Source organism: Dama dama, chromosome 5 (genome assembly GCF_033118175.1).
Source record: "Dama dama isolate Ldn47 chromosome 5, ASM3311817v1, whole genome shotgun sequence".
NCBI lineage: Eukaryota > Metazoa > Chordata > Mammalia > Artiodactyla > Cervidae > Dama > Dama dama.
Genome location: NC_083685.1, coordinates 93,512,148 through 93,533,350, shown reverse-complemented (window position 1 = coordinate 93,533,350; position 21,203 = coordinate 93,512,148). Strand labels below are relative to the sequence as shown.

The 21,203-nt window shown below is 40.0% G+C and overlaps 1 protein-coding gene and 1 non-coding gene across 3 annotated transcripts in view; one reads left to right on the top strand and one right to left on the bottom strand.

The window, feature by feature from the left end:
• Positions 1 to 21,203, top strand: part of METTL16 (methyltransferase 16, RNA N6-adenosine) — a 67,332-nt gene that overhangs the window by 33,212 nt on the left and 12,917 nt on the right. For both annotated transcript variants that reach the window (XM_061143100.1, XM_061143099.1), the window contains 2 exons: positions 15,784 to 15,853; positions 16,580 to 16,669. In XM_061143100.1, the coding sequence (XP_060999083.1) occupies positions 15,784 to 15,853; positions 16,580 to 16,669 (160 nt within the window). The remainder of the gene's footprint in view (positions 1 to 15,783; positions 15,854 to 16,579; positions 16,670 to 21,203) is intronic.
• On the bottom strand, positions 2,820 to 2,926 carry LOC133058031 (U6 spliceosomal RNA). Its single transcript, XR_009693157.1, has one exon. It is a non-coding gene; the product is annotated as a U6 spliceosomal RNA (small nuclear RNA).

Genomic DNA, 21,203 nt, shown 5'->3' with positions numbered 1-21,203 from the left:
CCTTCCTTTTTAGGGATGAATAATATTAATATTCCTTTGTATGTATATACTACATTTTGTTTATCCATTCATCTGTTGATGGACACTTGGGTTACTTCCATGTTTTGGCTCTCGTGGATAATGTTGCTAGGAACATGAATGTGCAAATATTTCTTAAGACCTGACTTTGAATTCTTCTGGGTGAATGCTCAGAACTAGAATTCCTAATTAGGGAAACCTTTTTTTTTTTTTTTCTTTTGGACTTACAGGCATTTGAAGTTGTTTATTTTAGTAGAAGGCCAATTCCAAAATCAACACATACCCTGATTTGTTAAATGTGATTTTATTTAAACATGGAAGGCAACTGGATTATTGGATGATCTGCCTCTCAGAAAATTGACACAATATTAAAGCCAAAGGTTAATATATTTTTGTCTTAATTGATTTCCTCAATGATACATTAGGGTGTGAGGAAGAAAGAGACTTAAGTGATACTGAGTATTGAGAAGAGTGTGAGTGAGTAAATTAAACCTGAAGAAAGTAACAGCACTGAAACTCATGACGGTAGGTAAACAGGGCCGTGTGGCCACCTCAGTGTCTGTCAGCTTTTGAGGGACCTGGAGTCACCCAGGAAAATGGGGATGGTCACTTTCAGGAGCCTTTTAGTCAGTAAATTTCTATTCTTTCCAAAGTTCCGTTTGAACTACAAGAAGTATGTTGTAAAGGAACGCCATTCTAAGGCAGAGAAACTGGTCAGTATGTTCCAGGTCTGCCTGTACCTGGCTCTGTGGCTGCCCTCAGATTGAATGAAAGGTGAATGTTTGCTGCGAAGGGTAAATGGCTAGTGCCTGATGATTAGATGGCATCACCAACTCAGTGGACTTGAGTTTGAGTAAGCTCCGGGAGATGGTGAAGGACCGGGAAGCCTGGCGTGCTGCAGTCCATGGGGCTGCAAAGAGTCAGACATGACTGAGGGACTGAAAACAACAAATTATGTTTCTAAAGAGTCGACCATTTCAAGGTTGGTGTCATATGTGGGGAAAGTTACCAGTTACAATCCACTTAAAGAAAGGGTTCAGCAGTCTTGTCTGCTCTGTTAGGACTTGGGCAGGTTGAGAGGGAAGATAAAAGGAAGAAAGGTATCAGTTCATGCCCTCTTGCATATTTTTATTGTTGACAGAAAGTTTATACCACTATGCAACTCTCAAATTTTAAAATACTGTGGAAACTGCATATTTTGAAGCTATGAAAAAAGGAGAGATTAAAAATAAGTATTTAAACTCCACCATCTTCTTCTTAACCCTCTTCGTGTTCCCGAGAAGTGCAGAAATTAAGCCAAATGTGTAACATTGCAGAGTGAAATAAGTTGTACTTGTTGGACTGACCTCCAGTGGTGGCTTTCCAGGTGCCTCACCTGAGCAGCGCTCAGCAGCAACTGCAGTTTTGTATCTGAGGGAATTTTGCAGCTGGGAGGCCCCTGGGAGAGAAGGTTATCCAGCCTATTAGTTGCACAGGTTAGAGATCTGGGCCCTAGATCTAATTCTGCTCTTATCCCCTCTCCACCACCCCACGCAGCCACTGTCGCCCAGCCTGCAGTTAGACTTCTTAAGTGCACAGCCTTTTCTTTACTGTTGAGATGTGATTGACATATTGTCATTATTAGACAGTCTTTTTATTGTTGACGAAGATTTACAAGTGCTTGTCATCTTTACCTTTCATTCTTTGTGCCTGCGACTTGAGCTTACTTAATAGCATTTTCCTTTTTAGAGACTCACTCACCTAACATAAATAAATCAGCAGACTTTATCAAACCCCTCATGGCCTGGGTTCCACTCTTATTACTGACTATAGCTGACACCCTTTATGGCAATGATTCTCTGATTTTTCCAGGAACCAGAGTTACAGAGTTACAAAGTTCCAACTTAATGCTGGTTTAACACCCCATTTTTGCTTTTTCCTTTCCATCAGCTGCCCCCTGCCAGATGGTGGGGACTTCTTGGATGTGGGTAAAATCCACTTATCTGGTGCTCATCACCAGGTGCTATGTAATAAATTTAACAATCTGGGCCTTTTGAAATGTGGTTCTTTGATTTTTAAAAGTTGTTTTCTCATTGATAAAGTGAAATAATGATAGCTACATCGTGCCTCATAGGGTAGTCATATAATTAAATAAATATATATTTGATGTAATTAATAATAATAGTAAATAATAATAATGAATAGTAAATAGGGTAATTTTAACTCTTGTCCGTTTTAGCGATCCATCAGATTTAACTGCTGTGGTCTGCTGTGTTGAAAGGAAACATTAAAAGTTCTATGTTACTTTATTCTAATGTGGGGCCAGCCTCCTTTTCTGTTTTGTTTTTTTTTTTTTTTTCCATTTATTTTTATTAGTTGGAGGCTAATTACTTTACAATATTGTCGTGGGTTTTGCCATACATTGACATGAATCAGCCATGGATTTACATGTATTCCCCATCCCGATCCCCTCTCCCACCTCCCTCTCCAACCCGATCCCTCTGGGTCTTCCCAGTGCACCAGCCCTGAGCACTTGTCTCATACATGCAACCTGGGCTGGTGATCTGTTTCACCATAGATAATATACATGTTTCGATGCTGTTCTCTCAAAACATCCCACCCTTGCCTTCTCCCACAGAGTCCAAAAGTCTGTTCTGTACATCTGTGTCTCTTTTTCTGTTTTGCATATAGGGTTATCGTTACCATCTTTCTAAATTCCATATATATGCGTTAGTATACTGTATTGGTCTTTATCTTTCTGGCTTACTTCATTCTGTATAATGGGCTCCAGTTTCATCCATCTCATTAGAACTGATTCAAATAAAAATATGGAACACTTCATGAATTTGCGTGTCATCCTTGCGCAGGGGCCATGCTAATCTTCTCTGTATGGTTCCAGTTTTAGTATATGTGCTGCCGAAGCGAGCACTCCTTTTCTGGTTTTAAAAACTAGATGCTAGTATAGTTACAAGATGCTATAAGTAGTTGCAAGGAACAACTGGAAATTTTATAACTGAGCATTTAGTTAATTTTCCAGCTGATAGACTATTCAATTCTATTGCAAACTTTCTACACACTTGCCTTTATAAAAGGGTAAGTCACTTCATTTTCCTTGTGTATAAGTTGGGATAATACCTTTTATGGTATTAAATGTTAAAAGAACATAGAGACAGCTCAAGCAAAATATGGGACAATATAGTGCAAGGTTAGGGTGAATAATGACAATAATGGATTGTAACACATTGAATAAGGTAAACAAATGAAGTACATAAGGGGTAAAGGAAAAGCTCTTTATTACATTAGAATGCCAACTAATAAATGTAGAAAGAATAATCAACTTAGAAAAGTCACCATTTTGTAGTCATTGTAGTAATTGATTCGTGGAGGAGTCAACAATGGAGAATTTGTAGAGAGGATATTTTTCATAGTTTCAAAGTATTTCCCTAATCACAAAGCATTTCTCAATTACAAAGAAATATATAGTAACTTTATAGTGGAGAGATGGAGGGGCACCACCTTGACTGGTTGATCACCTTGTGGCACAAGTTGCCTAGAAGGACACACAGCATCTCTGTGTTCTTCCAGCCCAAAGTGTTTAACCTGAATCTGACTCAGGAAATTTCAGACATACCAAACTTGAGAGATTTTGTAAGACAATTTTTCAAAAATATTAAGATCATGAAAGTAAAAAAAAAAAAGACCGCAGAACTGTTCCAGATTGAAAGAGACTAAAGAGACTTGACACGTAAATGAAATGCATGATCCTAGATTGGATCTTACATCAGGGGAGAAAATTGACATGAAGGACGTTATTGGGATAATTGGTGAAATTTGAGTATGGACCATATTCCAGATAATAGTACTGTATGAGTGTTAAAATTTCTCAATTTGGTCATCGTTCTGTGGTTAAAAGAGAGAATGTCCTTGTTTTTAAAATGTACATGCCAAAATAAATGAATAAATAAAATGTACATGCCAAAATATTTAAGGTTAGGGGCATGATAATGTCTAACCCTCAAATGGTTTAGAAAAAACACACAGAACAAGCAAATGGGGGAAAGTGCAGTAAATCGGGGTGAATAGTATGCTGGAATTATTTGCGCTAATCTTGCAGTTCCTGTACATTTGAAATAATTTCAAAATAATTTTTCTTGAAACCTGCTGTCCCAAAGGAATTACTAAATGCTGTAATGAGTGGAGTGCTACTTTCATCATTAAAATAGTATAATGGGTTCAAAGTCTCTTGGGTAACTAGATCATCCTTTTCTTTTTTTTTTCCTACTTACATTTTGATTAGTTGTCACAAGATGCCTGTTGAGAGTAGTTAGGATCTAACGGGCAGACATTTTTTTAAAAAGTGAAGCTAAGAAAGAGTTTGCCTGCCACAACTGAAGATCCTGTGTGCTACAACTAAGACTTGACACAGCTAAATAAATAATTGGTTTTTTTTTAAGTGAAGCTGAGGGACTTCCTGGCAGGCCAGTGGTTAAGACATCGCACTGCCACTCACTTCAGGGGGTGCAGGTTCGATCCCTGGTTGGGGATGTTCCCTATACCACACCATGCAGCCTGAAAGGGAACAAGAAAAGATTCATGATACAGTATTTACGTTACAGTTTGGTTCAGTTCAGTCACTCAGTTGTGTCTGACTCTTTGTGACCCCATTGACTGCAGCATGCCAGGCTTCCCTGTCTGTTGCCAACTCCTGGAGCTTGCTCAAACTCATGTCCATTGAGTCAGTGATGCCATCCAACCATCTCATTCTCTCTTGTCCTCTTTTCCTCCTGCCTTCAATCTTTCCCAGCATCAGGGTCTTTTCTAATAAGTCAGTTCTTCACATCAGGTGGCCAAAGTATTGGAGTTTCAGCTTCAGCATCAGTCCTTCCAATGAATATTCAGGACTGATTTCCTTCAGGATAGATTGGTTTGATCTCCTTCCAGTCCAAAGGACTCTAAAGAAGTCTTCTCCAACACCAAAGCATCCGTTCAAAAGCATCCGTTCTTCGGCGCTCAGCTTTCTTTATAGTCCAACTCTCGCATCCATACATGGCTACTGGAAAAACTATAGCTTTGATTAGATGGACCTTTGTTGGCAGAGTAATGTCTCTGCTTTTTAATATGCTGTCTAAGTTTGTCATAGCTTTTCTTGCAAGGAGCAAGCGTCTTTTAATTTCATGGCTGTAGTCACCATCTGCATTGACTTTGGAGCCCAAGAAAATAAAATCTGTCACTGTTCCCATTGTGACATTCCCATGTATTTGCCATTTAGTGATGGGACCAGATGCCATGATCTTCGTTTTTTGAATGTTGAGTTTTAAGCCAACTTTTTTACTCTTCTCTTTCACTTTCATCAAGAGGCTCGTCAGTTCTTCGCTTTCTGCCATAAGGGTAGTGTCATCTGCGTATCTGAGGTTATTGATGTTTTCCCAGCAATCTTGATTCCAGCTTGTGCTTCATCCAGCCTGGCATTTCACATGATGTACTCTGCATATAAGTTAAATAAACAGGGTGACAATATACAGCCTTGCTGTACTCCTTTCCTGATTTGGAACCAGTCTGTTCCATGTCCAGCTCTGTTCTGTTGCTTCTTGACCTGCGTACAGATTTCTGAGAGGCAGGTCAGGTGGTCTGGTATTCCCATCTCTTGAAGATTTTCCACAGTCTGTTGTGATCCACACAGTCAAAAGCTTTGGTGTAGTCAATAAAGCAGAAGTAGATTTTTTTCTGGAACTCTCTTGCTTTTTCTATGATCCAGTGGATGTTGGCAATTTGATCTCTGGTTCCTCTGCCTTTTCTAAATCCAGCTTGAAAATCCTGGAAATTCTCAGTTCACATTTTGTTGAAGCCTGGCTTAGAGAATTTTGAGGATTACTTTGCTAGCATATAAGATGAGTATAGTTGTGTGGTAGTTTGAGCATTCTTTGGCATTGCCTTCCTTTGGGATTAGAATGAAAACTGACCTTTTCCAGTCCTGTGGCCACTGCTGAGTTTTCCAAATTTGCTGGCATATTGAGTGCAGCACTTTCACAGCATCATCTTTTAGGATTTGAAATAGCTCAACTGGAATTCCATCACCTACACTAGCTTTGTTCATAGTGATGCTTCCTAAGGCCCACTTGACTTCGCATTCCAGGATGTCTGGTTCTAGGTGAGTGATCACACCATCGTGGTTATCTGGGTGGGTCATTAGGATCTTTTTTGTATAGTTCTTCTGTGTATTCTTGTATTCATAGTGGAGAGTTCTGACAAAGCGTGGTCCACTGGGGAAGGGAATGGCAAACCACTTCAGTTTTCTTGCCTTGAGAACCCAATTTAGGTTACAGTAAGGATTAAAAGAAATATGAGCTCTGCCAAGCCTATATGAAGTACCAATGACATATTATAAGCCTTGTCAAGTGTGTTAGTTGCTCAGCCATGTCTGACTCTTTGCGATCCCAAAGATTATATAGCCTGCCGGGTTCCTCTGTCTATGGAATTCTCCAGGCAAGAATACTGGAGTGGGTCACCATTCCCTTCTCCAGGGATCTTCCCAACCCAGGGATCAAACCTGCGTCTCCTGCATTGGCAGGCAGATTCTTTACCATCTGTGCCACCAGGGAAGTTCTATGAGCCTTAATTGTCTATAAATACTTGCTTCCTTTCATCACCTGAGGAGGTTTGTAATATCTTTCTTTTGTCTCTGTTGTTAAACTTTTCTTGGCTTCTGGTGATTATCATCTCATGTCTTAAGGACATGGATGCAACTAGAGAGTACTTCAACTAAGTGACGTAAGTCAGAAAGACAAATACCATATGATACCGCTTATATGTGAAGTCTAAAATATGGCACAGATGAACCTATTTACGAAACAGAAACAGAACTACAGACATAGAGAACAGGATGGTGGTTGTCATGGGGGAGGAGGGTGGAGAAGGGATGGAGTGGGAGTTTGGGGACTCCCCAACTCCCACTATTACAGACGGGTAAACAACAAAATACCACTATATAGCACAGGAAACTATATTCAATATCCTGGGATAAACCATAATGAAAAAGAATATAAAAAAGAGTGTATGTATGTGTATACCTGAGCCACTTTGCTGCACAGCAGAATTGAGACACTGGGGGCTTCTCTGGTGGCTCAGTGGTTAAGACTCTGCCTGACAATGCAGGACACTCAAGCTCGATCCCATACCCAGGAAGATCCCACAGGCCAGAGAGACTTAGCTGGATTAAAAAAAAAAAATTAAGACATTGTAAATCAACTATACTTCAATGAAAAAAAATTTTTTAATCTGTTCAGGAATGCTAATTTTAAAGGAAAGGTGTTAATCAACATATTTTATACTATTACTGTGTGAGCACGAATTGCTTTTAATTTCTCCATCTTACTCCTAACTTAACGAAGGCTTTTAATTCCTGCTTAATGATTTCTCCATTTGTATACTGCCTTCTTAAAGGGATCATATTTTTTTTCTTCCAAACCTTGTAAAGCTGCCAAATGAAATAGATTAGGCTCTAAGTAAATTTACCCAGGTTTGTTTAAAGTAGTTTAGGTAGAACAATTATTTATTTGTGTTTTCAAATCTGGAAAAGGATTGATGATATAAAAATAAGGATTGTTATACCTCTTTTTGAACCCATAAACAATAAAAGCAAATAAAGTACTAGTTAATGCACACTACTTCTAAAGCAGTATAATAATATTTGTCATACTTTTGTAATTAAGATTTTCATTCATATTACTTAATGTATTAGGTGAACCATATGAAATTGCCAATCTTCAACCATTTTCAACTTATAAAAATGGCAAAAAAAAAAGACAATTATTTATAGTTTTAACCCGGTATGTGATTTTAGAGGCTTTTAGATCCACTTGAGTTTTAGTGACTATAAAATTCACCTTCATAGTAGCTACTTTCGGAGAAGGCAATGGCAACCCACTCCAGTACTCTTGCCTGGAAAATCCCATGGACAGAGGAGCCTGGTAGGCTGCAGTCCATGGGGTTGCAAAGAATCGGGCACGACTGAGCAACTTCACTTTCACTTTTCACTTTCTTGCATTGGAGAAGGAAATGGCAACCCGCTCCATTGTTCTTGCCTGGAGAATCCCAGGGATGGGGGAGCCTAGTGGGCTGCTGTCTATGGGGTTACACAGAGTTGGACACGACTGAAATGACTTAGCAGCAGCAGCAGCAGTAGCTACTTTGCATATAAACAAGTAAATGTTAAATGTGTATCCCCTTAGTCTGAAATTTCTCTTTAAAAATAATGTGCAGTTGGATGAACTTCAAATGACACAGGAGTAATTATGATGCTTGGTGAAAAAGTGAAAAAAGGAGGATACAGATTATGTATTGCTAGTGTAACTAAGCTATGTTATAAAGCAAGAAATAGGCAAAGCGTTACTGCGTTGTGTACTAGTCTTTATGTTTGAAGATACAAGGTAGATCATATTTAAGTTTGTATATTTATTATTGAGGTATAACTTGCATATGGTTACTTTCTCCAATTCAAGTGTATGATTTGATGCATTTTGACAAATGTACACATCACCACCACCACAGTCAAGATATAAAACATTTCCATCACCATAAAAAAGTTCCCTAGTGGCCCTTTGCAGTCTCTTCCTACCCTACCCAACCTCTGGTGGTCACTGGTTTTTCTATCACAGTAGTTTTGCCTATTCTAGACTTTTAAATAAATGGATTTTTGTCTCTAGCTTTGTATTGTAAATATTTTTACTTTTCTATGTATTATGAGGTTTTGACTGATCTCGCTAGGGGAGATTGCCCCTCCCTGGGCTCACCGATCTTAGATACAGCAAAGGACCCAGCCTGCCTGAGTGAGCCTTGGATCTGCAAGGCAGATAGATCCCTACTCTATCTGCCCCCTCAGCCCAGGAAGCCATCTTCCTTTGCCTGATGATCCAAGGGCCAGATGCCAGGTGCCTGGGGACTCCTTCACAGCCCAGAGCCCTTGGAGGTTATTCACACTAGCTGATCCTAAACTGTACCCCATGCCTTGCCTTGCCTGTCCTGAGGAAACCGCAATAGAGGCCGTGGCCTAAGCACTCCCCTCACTCCTGTTGTCTGCTTCCTGACCACCCTAGTGTCTTCCCCATGTGACCCTGCATGGAGATTTCTGCTGGTCTCTGGGATTTGTTAGTACAATAAACTTTTTTTTCTGCGGCTGTTTCCTCATTACTGTAAATGACCCAATGCAAAACAGGCTTTCATATAACATGCATTGTATCCATAGTGTCTCCCTTTGTATTGCTGAGTATGCCATTGTGTGAATCTACCAGAATTGGTTAATCCACTCACCAGTTGATGGACATTTGGACCCTTTTCAGGTTTTGGCTAGTACAGATAACACCACTATGAACATTTGCAAACAAGTCTGCGTGGACTTAAGTTTTCCTCTATCTTGAGTAAAATACCTGGGAATAGGATTCCTGAGTCAGGTTGCCAGGCTGTTCTCAAGTGACTGTACTGATTCCCATTCTCACCAGCTATGTATGAGAGTTCCAGCTGACTCCATTTGATGCTGCCATTACTTTAAAATTTATCCATTCTATTGGTTTTATAGTGATACCTCGTTCTAGCTGTAAGTTGCATTTTCCTGATGACCAGTGATGTGGGGCATCTTTGCATGTGCTTATTGGTCATTCCTGTGTCTCTCTCTCTTTTGTGTTAGACTTTTATATATATATACATATATTTTACTGGATTCTAGAGAGCTCCTATTTACTCCTGCTCCTATACCTTCCCCACAGTCAGTATCCCTCATCAGATTGGGACATTTGTTAAAATTGATGAGCCTACTTCAACACTTCGTTATCACCCAGAGTCCATCATTTACATTCGGATTTATCCTCTGTGTTGTATATTCTGTGAGTTTGGACACATGTATATTTACAGTTATCCATCATTATAATATACATAATATTTCTACTGCCTTAAAAAATCCTCTGTGCTCTACCTATTTACCCATCCCTCCCAACTACTGATCTTTTACCATCTCTATAGCTTTGCCTTTTCCAGAATGCCATGTAGTTGGAATCGTACACTATGTAGCATTTCAGATTCTTCTTCAACTTAGTTATGTTTTCTCCATGTCTTTACATGGCTTAACAGCTCATTTCTTTTTAGTGCCAAATAATATTACATTGTCCAAACGCACCACTGCTGAAGGGCATCTTGATTGCTTCCAAGTTTTGACAGTTATGAACAAAGCTGCTATAGACATCTGTGTGCATATCTTTGTGCGGACATAAGTTTTCAGTTTCTTTGAGTAAATACCAAGGAGCACGATTGCTGGATCACGTGGTAAGAGTATATTTGGAAGACTCCTAGAGTGGCTCGGCCTTTTTTGTCTTTCGACTGATAGAATGAGAGTTTCTGTTGCTCTGCATGCTCACCAGCGTTTGGTGTTGTCAGTGTTCTGTATTTTTGCCATTCTGGTAGGTGTGTAGGGGTATCTCGTTAGTTTCTGTTTCCTTAATGACATATGATAGGGAGCGTCTTTTCAAATGCCTGTTTCTCATTTGTATTTCTTCTTTCATGGGTGTCTTGTTAGAGTCTTTGGCCCATTTTAAAATCAGATTGGTTGTTTTCATATTCTTGAGTTATAAGTGTTCTTTGTATATTTCAGATAACAGATAGGTGTTCCATATTTTCTCCCAGTCTGTGACTTGTCTTTTCACTCTCTTGACATATCTTTCACAAAGCTTAATGAAGTCCAGATTGTCAATTATTTCTTTGATGCATCCTGCCTTTGGTGTTGGTATCTAAATCATTGTTACTGCCAAATCCAAGTTCATCTAGTTTTTTCCTATATTATCTTCTAGGAGTCTTATGTTTTACATTTAGGTCTGTGATCCATTTTGAGTTAATTTTTGTAAATGATACAAGGTTGTGTATAGTTTTGGGTTTGGGGAGTTTTTTTTGCATATGATGTCCAGTTCCAGCACCACTTGTTGAAAAGATTATCTTTGCACCTTTTCATTTCTGATATTAGGAATCTGTGTCCTCTCTTTTTGTTTTTTCTTTTCTCCTTAGCCTGGCTAGAGGCATATTGAATTTATTGGTCTTTTTAAAGGACCAACTTGTGACATAATTGATTTTTCTCTATTGATTTCCTGATTTCAATTTTTATTATTTCTTCTGTTTGCTTTGGATTTAATTTACTCTTTTAGCTTCCTGAGGTAAAAGCTTAGATGATTGATTTTAGATTTTTCTTTTCTAATGTATTCATTCAGTGCTATAAATTTCCCTCTAAGTACTGCTTTCACTACACAAACTTTAACAAATTGTATTTTTTGTTTTCATTTAGTTCAAAATGCTGTTTAATTTCTCTTGAGATATCTTCTTTGACCCATGTGTTATATAGAAATATATTGTTTAATCTCTAAGTACTTGGGGATTTTCTAGCTCTCTTTCTGTTATTGAGTTCAAGTTTAATTCCCTTGTGGACTAAGAGCAGATGTTGTATGATTTTTATTCCTTTAAACTTTGTTAAGATGTATTTTATGGCTCAGAGCAGTCTATCTTGGTGAATATTCCGTGTGATCTTGAGAAGATGAATAGTTTATATATGTCAGTTATATCCAATTGATTGATGGTGTTGTTGAGTTCAACTGTGTCTTTACTTATTTTTGCCAGCCAGGATCTGTCCGTTCTGATGGAGGGTTGTTGAAATTTCTATCTCTAATAGAAGATTCATCTATTTCTTCTTGCAGCTCTATCAGTTTTTGCCTCATGTAGCTTGATGCTCTGTTAAGTACAAACACATTAAGGATTGTTATGTCTTCTTGGAGGACTGTCCCCATTTTAGCTTAGAATAATGCCCCTCTTTATTCCTGATAACTTGCCTTGCTCCGAAGTCAGCTCTGTCTGAAATAAGTATTTCACTTCTCTCTCTTCTTGCTTGCATAGTTTCTTAACACAAATTGGATGTAATTCTTATTTATAGGTAAGGTATATCTTTTTCTGACTTCTTTGAGGATTTTTTTAAGCTTTGATCTTATTCAAAGTCATACACCTCGGTGCAGTTTCTGAATATTTTTTTCTGCTCAGTGTTCTCTCAGCTTTCCAGATCTGTGGTTCAGTATCTGACCGAATTAATTTGGGGAAATTCTCAGTCATTATTGTTTCAGATATTTCTTCTGTTCTTTTCTCTTTCTTTTCCTTCTAGATTTCCATTACACAGATTTTACATCTTTTGTAGTTGTCCCACAGTTCCTGAATATTATATTCTGTTTTTTTTTTTTTTCTCTCTCTGCTTTTCACTTTTGGCAGTTTCTATTGAGGTATTCCCAGACTAAAGTCTTTCCTCAAGCTGTCTCTAATCTACTAATCAGCCCATCAAAGGCGTTGTTCCTTTCCATTACAGCGTTTTTGATCTCTTTCATTTTTCTTCGGTTCTTAGAATCTCCTTCTCTCTGCTTACATTATGCATCTGTTCTTGCATGCTGCCTACTTTATCCATTAGGGCCCTTAGCATCTTAATCATAGTTATTATATTCCTAGTTTGATAACACCCAATATCCTTGCCATGTCTGGTTCTGATGCTTTCTCTGCCTCTCAGACTCTTGTGGGGTTTTTCTGCCTTTTAGTATATCTTATAATTAAAATAGGAAGACATGATGTACTTGGTGAAAGGAACGGCTCTTATAGGTCTTTAGCAATGCCATGGTAAGGTATGGAGGAGGGGAAGCATTCTGTAGTCCTCTGAGTAGGTTTTAGCCTTTCAGTGACCCCGTCCCTCTGGGTTGTGAGCTACACACATGCTTCTCTGTTTTTTCCCCTGCTTTGGTGGGAAAGGATGTCTAGAGTAGGCTGGAGTTGAATGATAACCCCTCCTCTGGGTCAGTCAGGCTCTGATAAAACCCCAAGAGGTCAGGCTCTGGCTAATTAGTTTCTCCTGGGGGCAGACTTTTTTAAGAACAGGATGCCCTAGTCTAATTCAAAATGGTTCCTTTTCCTCTCCCCCAGCCAGAAGCATAAGGGACGGTAAGAGCCTGGTCAAGCTCGCAGATGATAGTTACTAAAGCGTGGGGTCCCTGACAAGTGGGCACCCCGGAGGTTTTATTTCTCAGGCTGTCAGGGCCGAGTCTCTGGCACCTGTTAGTTTCAGTCCAGGTTTCTCCACCTCAGCACTGGTTGTTCCTGTGGGGATGTTTGCAGGTGGGCTTCTGCTTTAGTAAGTTGTGATTCTTTGTATTTGTCTGTCTATCTCTAATTTTAGGGGCCCTATGAATACTTCTGTATGGATTTAAGAAGAGTTGATTTTTGGTTTGTTCGGCTCTTGTTAAGACAAAGTGGTGACTTCCTGCTTCTTACACATGGCTTATGGGATCTTAGTTCCCTGACCAAGGATTGAACCTTGGGCCCTTGGCAGTGAGAGCGTGGAGTCCTAACCCTGGACCACCAGGGAGTTCCTCCTTTCTGTCCTTTATTTATTTATTTTTTTTCTTTCTGTCCTTTAAAGATGTTGTTCTGTTGTCTTCTGGTTTGCATTATTTCTGATGAGAGGTTGATATTAAATATTTGTGTTTATCTTTCTTCTTTTGAACAAAAAGTGTCTCTACCCTCTCCCTGATTTTAAGATTTCCCTTTTGTCTCTGATTTTTGGTACTTTGATTATGTGGTTTGGTTTGGTTTAATTTTTATTTTATATTTTATAGTTGATTAACAGTGTTATGTTAGTTTCATGTGTCAGCAAAGAGGTTCCATTATAGGTATCTGTTTTTTTAAAATTCTTTTTCCATTTAGGTTGTTACAGAGTATTGAGCAAAGGTCTTTGTGCTATACAGTGGGCCCTAGTTGGTTATGTATTTTAAATATATAATATGGTTTTATTTTATGTTTCTAATGTGTGAAGTTCATTGAACTTTATATGTTTATAGTTTTTATCAGTTTGGGAAAAATTTTGACCTTTTTTTTCGAATACTTTTTGTCCCCCTTTGCCTCTTTTCTGAAACTCAAGTTATGTGTACAGTTTGATACCGTCCCATTGGTCACTGGTGCTATGTTATTTTTTTCATCTTTTTCTTTTTTCCCCCTCTCTGTGCTTTATTTGTTGTTTTTTTTTTTTTTTTTGCTGTGTCTTCAAGTTCATACATCTTTTCTTTTGCAGAGTCTAATATGCTGTTAATCCAATCCAGTGAATTTTTTATTTGAGATATTGTAATTTTCTTTTTTTTTTTTTTAATTTTTTTATTAGTTGGAGGCTAATTACTTCACAGAGATATTGTAATTTTCATGTCTTGTAGTTCCATTTGGTTAGTTTTTATACCTTCCTTCTTTGCCTCATCATGTCCATGTTTTGTTATGGGACATACTTCTAATAGCTGTTTTGATGTCCTCGTCTGCTAATTCCATCATTTCTTATTTGTTTGTCTATTTCTAATGAATAATTTTTAAATCCTGTTTGTGAGTTATTTTCCTGCTTCTTTAATGTCTGATAGTTTTTGACTAAATGCTGGACACTGTGTCTCTGATGTGTGGGGGGTGCTCTGTTTCATTGTATTCCTTTAATGAGTTTTGGACTTTGTTTTGCTGCTTATATTACTTGTGATCAGTAGGATCCTTTTTCAGGTCTTGTTTTTGTAAGCTTTATTAGTGCGGACATGAACAGCCTCTCGCCCCTTTAAAAGCAGCATCCTTTTCAGGATTCTGCTGCTTGCCCCCCCCTTTTTTAACAAGGGCTTTCTGCTGTAGCTAGTAGAACCACAAACTAGCTGTCTAACCACAAAACCAAGTCCTGGCTGTCTGGAATCCAGGAGTTGTTCAGCTTACTGTTTTCTGAGAGTTCTTTTCCTGGCCTCCACCCTCAACACAGACCGTTATTCTGCAGAATATTCCAGGGAGCTCCTCTGCAGACATCCAGATTTCTCTCCCTGTGCAGCTCCTCCTCCTTTCTCTTTTGCTCTTCAAATTCTTACTGCCTCAGCCTCTGTGGGCTCCAGTCTGTTTCAACAATTCAGCAGGATTTTTGGGTTCTATTTTAGTTTCCTTTCCCTGCATTGCAGCTTGGAAATTTCCTCCAGGCAGTAAGCTATGGCAATTGTGGGGCTTACCTTGTTTTTCTCTCTGAGATCATAGGTCTTCACTGCAGTTGTCAAATCCTGAAAAATTGTTTCTTATATTTTGTCCAATTTCCTTTTGGCAGTTTTCTTACTAATTAATCCGCCATAGCCTGAAGCAGAAGCATATAAATTTTATACTCTGCAAACTTTTTAGAATAATCAGAAGAGATAAAGTCTGTCCTTTTATGTTTTAACCAGTTCACTTCATCTTCATACTCCCTCTCCTGTATTTGCTATAGAGAAAACTGATTTCATGTTCTCTTGAAACTTTAGTGCAATATATATTCTTAAGTTATTTGCAGGTGAGTGCATATCTCAAAGTACAGGTCATACTGGATTTTACAGTTTGTCTTAATATGGTGTGGGGGGGTGTGTATCCTTGTTTTTGTTATTTAGTAACTAATTTCTGTCCCATGAATGGCCTTCATTCTGAGCATTGTAAGTGAGACCCCTCTCTGTTTCTACATACATATATCCCTAAATAATTGGAGAAACTAAGTGACTTTTGTTTAAGTTGCTATGGACATGTTTTCCTTCTCTAGATTTATTCTCTGTCTAAAGACATTATATACAATTCTTGGTTTTGTCACTTGTAACTTAACTCAGTATTTGTTTGCTACTCTTCTCATCTTGTTGGCTTGAGTAATGCTTGGTGTAAAAATGTAACCACATAAACAGTGTTTGACTTGGCTGCTTTTTTTTATTCTCCTAGATGGTATAGCTGCATGCTGGGAAAGAAATGCAGCCTGGCTCCTCTGAAGGAAGAACTTCGCATACAAGGGGTAAGGCTTTGTCATTACTATTCCGGTGTGTCCACTTTTGAAATGGTACTTGAAAATAGAATTTTCCTGTATACCAAAAAACCCTAAATGTGTTTTTTGTTTTATTTTTGCTTGTCCATTGCTTGTTTAGTTTTTTGAATGATGTAATTTTGGAGCTAACAGGGAATTTTTGCAAATCACCAAAATAAGGCCTTTTTTTTTTTTTTTTAAGGCCTTAAAATGGAGACTACATAGCTATGTCTAGCCAGGCTTTGGAGGCTCTCTTTCCTAAAAAAGAAAACAAAAGAACATTTGAATCGTTTCACCAGTAGTTCTCTGAAGGGCTGTGTTTTGAGTGTTTCATATATCTAACCTCGAACCCAGAACTGTAAATTGTCTGTCATGTTTCATGGGAGGAAAAAAACCTACAACTATGTTGAGATGGCTGGACGGCATCACTGATGCAATGAACATGAACTTGGGCAAACCCCAGGAGATGGTGAGGGACAGGGGGGCCTGGCGTGCTGCAGCCCATAGGGTCACAAAGAGTCAGACACTACTGGGCAACTGAACAACAACAATGATTTACTCATTGGTTATTAGGCAGCTAGGCATAGCTGTTTTTGGATGGTAGCATTCGCTAACTGATAAAAAGAAAGACCAAACTATAATTTAAAATGAGGCAGCAGCCAGAAACATATTAGTAGAACTAATAAAATGATTCGATGCTGTGTTTTTTGGTTTCAGGTTCCTAAAGTCACCTATACTGAATTCTGCCAGGGTCGGACAATGAGATGGGCTTTGGCTTGGAGTTTTTATGATGATGTAACAGTACCAGTAAGTTGAGACCTTCCTTTAGCTTTGCTGAAATCCAGTACATGGTGGGTTTTAGTAGGTCATAAATCAACTAAATCTGTACTGTCTTGTTTCCCTGAAGTTTGCCCCAAATGCTTACATCACAACAGAAAGTGATTGTAAACCAGGCACAGTCCTGGAAGGCTGTCTGTGGTGACCACAAAACCTTTCTCTCTGAATCTGTGCAACTCAGTGATTCTTAATCAGAAAATGTAAATGAGTTGGAAAAGGATCTTTTACCAATTAAAAAATTCAAATACAAACACCTTGTGGGTATGATTTTTCTGTTGGACATTCCTCAAGAATTGAAATTGAAGTCTATTTTCTTTTATCGCTGCTGTTTTCCTAGAGTAGCTGTCTCCTAGGGTTCCTGTGGATATAGAAATTGCCATTTGGGATTGCAGGCTTTTGATGTGTAAAACTCAGAAATCATTCGAGTAAAGGATCCTGTCTTGACTTTCGGATGAGCACTAGAATATTGATGAGTTTTGAAGCTGGGTGATATAGTTCATTATCCTATTTTGTCTACTTTGCATGTGCTTGACTGTGAACATTCTTCTGTAATTTTATGATCCACAAAATTCTTATTGTTCTCTGTGCTTGCTGCTATATGCAAAAGAAAAATGTTTCTGAACTGGTTAGCCGGAATAATTTTTCTAGGCTACATAAGAGGTGGTAATAGAATAGCATCTGTTTGTTCTCACTTCTCCCCTGGAAGAAGGATTGACTTCTTGTTCCCTGGAGCGGTCCACCTTAACGTTCATGCACCCGTTGCTCAGCTTGAGCTGCTGCTGCCCCCAGTATTTATGGAGGCCTCATACCTGGTCCTGTCCACCGTCTCCAGTCCCCTGTCCACACCATAGGCTTGTCCTGGGTGCTCCTCTCCCAAGGTCTTGGCCACACTTTGTCTCCAGAGTCTCTCTCAAGTGTTACAGGCTCTCTTGAGGGCTCTCTCTGTAACTCTGAGCCTCTTTCCTTCTGTAGGGCAGAGGAGTAGAGATGTGCGAAAGTATTAGGGGGCCATTTGAAGATGTTTCTGAATACGTGAGCTCAGATTTGAAACTCAGCCTTCCCTTACTATGTTCTGGAGCTAGGTGTGCTGCTGGGTTGAAATAAGTTTTCCCAGTCAAGTCTGCATGGCCTGTCTGATGGAAGCCCAGACTGCCTCTGTGCCATGCAGTAGGGTATCCAGAGGTTAGTGTTTGAAATACTCACTGATTACCAAAGATGGTTGTGCTTTTTTTGACCTCCCTTAGGGATTATCCTTTCTGTCGTCTTCTAGAATAAGAATACCAGGGCTTTCCCACCAACTGGTTAAAATCGTTAATAATGCCCTGGCTTATCCCTATGCAGACACTAACAGCTGCAGGCAAATGGAGCTGCACCTGTTTCCAAGTGCTTTCTGTTGAACCTGCTTTCCACACTTGTTGGCACCGCAGGCAGAAGAGCTGATAATGAGCTCTGGCACCCTCCGGGCCATCTCCAGGACCGGTGACACCCTTGCCCTCTTGGATTAGCAGCTATTTCAGATCAGAGTATCAAAGAGCACTGTGTTTCTGTGGTAGTAAAACCAGCTTACTTTGAAAAGGAATCAGCTAAGCCTTCTTCCCTCCCTCCCTGTCTCTTAGGTCATCCTCGAGCCCCGTTCATAGTTTCAGCCATGAAAGAATGCCTCTTGCTAAGGGCCCCAGGCTTCTGCCACACCAGAGTACTCATCCCTCCGCACCACTGCCCCCAACCCAAAGCTGTTAATAATGCATTCCCAAGTGTTTCATTAGGTGCACTTAAACTGCTACGGGGAAAACGGCAGTTTCTGATTTGTGGTAACCCAGCAACAGTTCCTTAGCACTGGTGCCCTCGCTCGGCAGCTGCTTTCCCAGGGGTAGTCCCAGGGCCCTTGGGAGGGCTTCAGTGGGCTGCCCTCTTGGTTCTCCTTCCCGCCACCTGGACCTCTCCCTGCCGTTTGAATCGGTCATCTCATTTTCTCCTCTTGCTCCTGTCACTACGGCGGGGAGGGAGGAGCATGTGCTGTAGGTGAGGAGAGGAAGCCAAGGACTGGAGCTGGTTAAGCAGAAACATTGACCTACTTCCCCGCCCCACCCCCATTCCCGCCTTTTTAGGGTAAATGTGCGAGTTACTATGGCAACTTCTGTTTCACTTATCTCAGGCCTACTGGCTTGCTTCTGTTGGTGCTGAATGCTGAAAAATTCTAATTTGCTGCTGATTCAAGTGCCCACACTAAGCCCATTGCTCGTCTGGATTTATTTTAACAGCCAAAAGACGAGTCCTACTGTTGATAAAATTGTGTCTGTTCATTTCCGACTGATGACAAATATAAGGAAGCATATCATAAGGACTGTTCCTTACAGAATTTTAACAGGCCACTGAGAATACCTCTTTGTCCGAGCTTCTTGCATTGCCCAAGGCATTATTTTAGCTTTGCTTTGCTTTCAGAAGTTTGACACTTGTTAAAAGAAAAAGGGGAAATAATGTGACTCTAGTAAATGGTGTGTACTCTTGGTCTGAGCATGCCCCAGGAACTCTGGTTTTAAAAAATGAGCCCCCTCTGCTCAACACATTTCCTCTGAGCCTGGGTCTTTCTTGTTCAGGGAGTCATAACTAGAGGGCTTTCTGGAGAACAGATGGAGGAAAGGGGTCAGATTAATTAGGTAGCCTTGTTAGTGTCAGAATGGGGTTCTTCTGACAGCGCTCCACTGCCTAGTCCACACGCTTTCAACTCATTTCAGATAGAGGAGGGGTTCTGTGTAGGTGCTCAGGGGGTGACTCTTGGAGACAGGTATCAGGCTGGTACCCAGGGCTCTCTCTCATTTTAACCAGAGCTGATCTGCTTTTGTCAGTTTTGTGTATTGATTTTATTTATTGAAAGGATTCTCCTGTTAAGACATGGTTAGAGGGGATTCTCTGGCAGTCCAGTGTTTAGGACTCTGCGTTTTCACTGCTGAGGGCGCAGGTTCAGTCCCCTGTTGGGGAACTGAGATCCCATAAGCTGCTCAGTGTGGCAAAGGGCCGGCGGCGGGAGGGGAGGGGGGGGAAGGACATGGTTCGAAAACCAGTACTGTACCAGACTATAAATTATGCTGTAAAACAGATGTGATGGTTAGGGATCTGAACTGTTTAGCAAAACCAAAGCTAAGGCTCCTTCTCTTGTTACTTTTCTTATTGTGACGTTCATTGTGATAATACCAAAGAAATAAGATACCATTTCCTATCGCTTACAATGACTAGTTTTACGAATGAGAAGTATGGATACAAAAGTTTATATGAGTGAGTACTGAAATGAATGGTAGGAACCAGAATGGTGGAGAATTAGGGCATTCAGAAAAGAAAATGGTTCAGCCTGGTAAGACTTCATGGAGGAGGAATTGTCAATGTCTGACTCATAGTTGGTGCATAGTGAGTATTTGTTGAGTGTTAAAAGGAATATGATGTAGAACTTCTACTAAGGAACAGCATTGCAAGCATACTGTTAATCGGTATAGTAGATTTCAAGCACCAGAGATAGTCTTTGTTAGGATGTGAATGCTTCACACACATTATGTCATTTTATTCAAACCTGACAGTAATCAAGTGGGTGGTATTATCCCCACTTTCTAGATGAGGAAATTGGAGACTCTAAATTTAAAGTCAGGTTGAAGCCTTGCTTAGTCTGATTTCGCAGCCTAAGCTCGAAGTCACTGTGCTGCCCGGGGACTGCCCTCTGTTCCAGTCTAACGAGGTGTTACCTACTCAGCAGCCCCTCAGCACCTTGCTGTAAACCCGTCCCAGCCACTTTCCATGTAACGGTCACCTGGATTCATCCGGAGCTCACCTTTCAAAGAAAGGATGGCTCCTCGTGGCTCCTTGTTCCTCCCAAATCTGTCTTTGACTTCCCTTCCATCCTGATCACTCCCTGTTTTCCTGATTGTGCTGCCTTCTACGGTATTAGAAGTTACACAGTCTTCTCATGATGCCAGGGTCATCGCTGACTGTCATTACAGCCTTTGCTCACAGCCCTTTGATCCTTTCTGTGAACTTCCTTCACTGCAGCCCAGCTCAATTCCAACTTCTGCATAAAGGCTTCTTAACCATGCAGCCCATAGAAATCTCTCTGGACCTGTCTATATATATTTATTTATTTGTCTGTGCTGGTCTTAATTGCGGTATGCAGGATCTTCAGTTGCAGCATTCGGGCTCTCAGCTGCTGGGTGCAGGATCTGGTTCCCCGACCAGTGGTTGAGCCGTGGCCCCCTGCATTGGCAGCACAGAGCCTTAGCTGCTGGACCACCAGGGACGCCCCTGGATTTATCTCTTTCAGTCATTTGGATTCTGCATGAACTTACTTCTGACATAGTTTGTACTGGTATTTTGTTTAACGGTGGCATGGTGGATTACCCTAAAACCATTGCAGAGTGTATAGAAACTATCTATCTTTAGGTTGAACAGGTACTTCTTTAAGTTTTTGTTTCTTTATCTGTAAGTTGGGGGTTACTGATAGTACCTACCACATCAGGTTTTG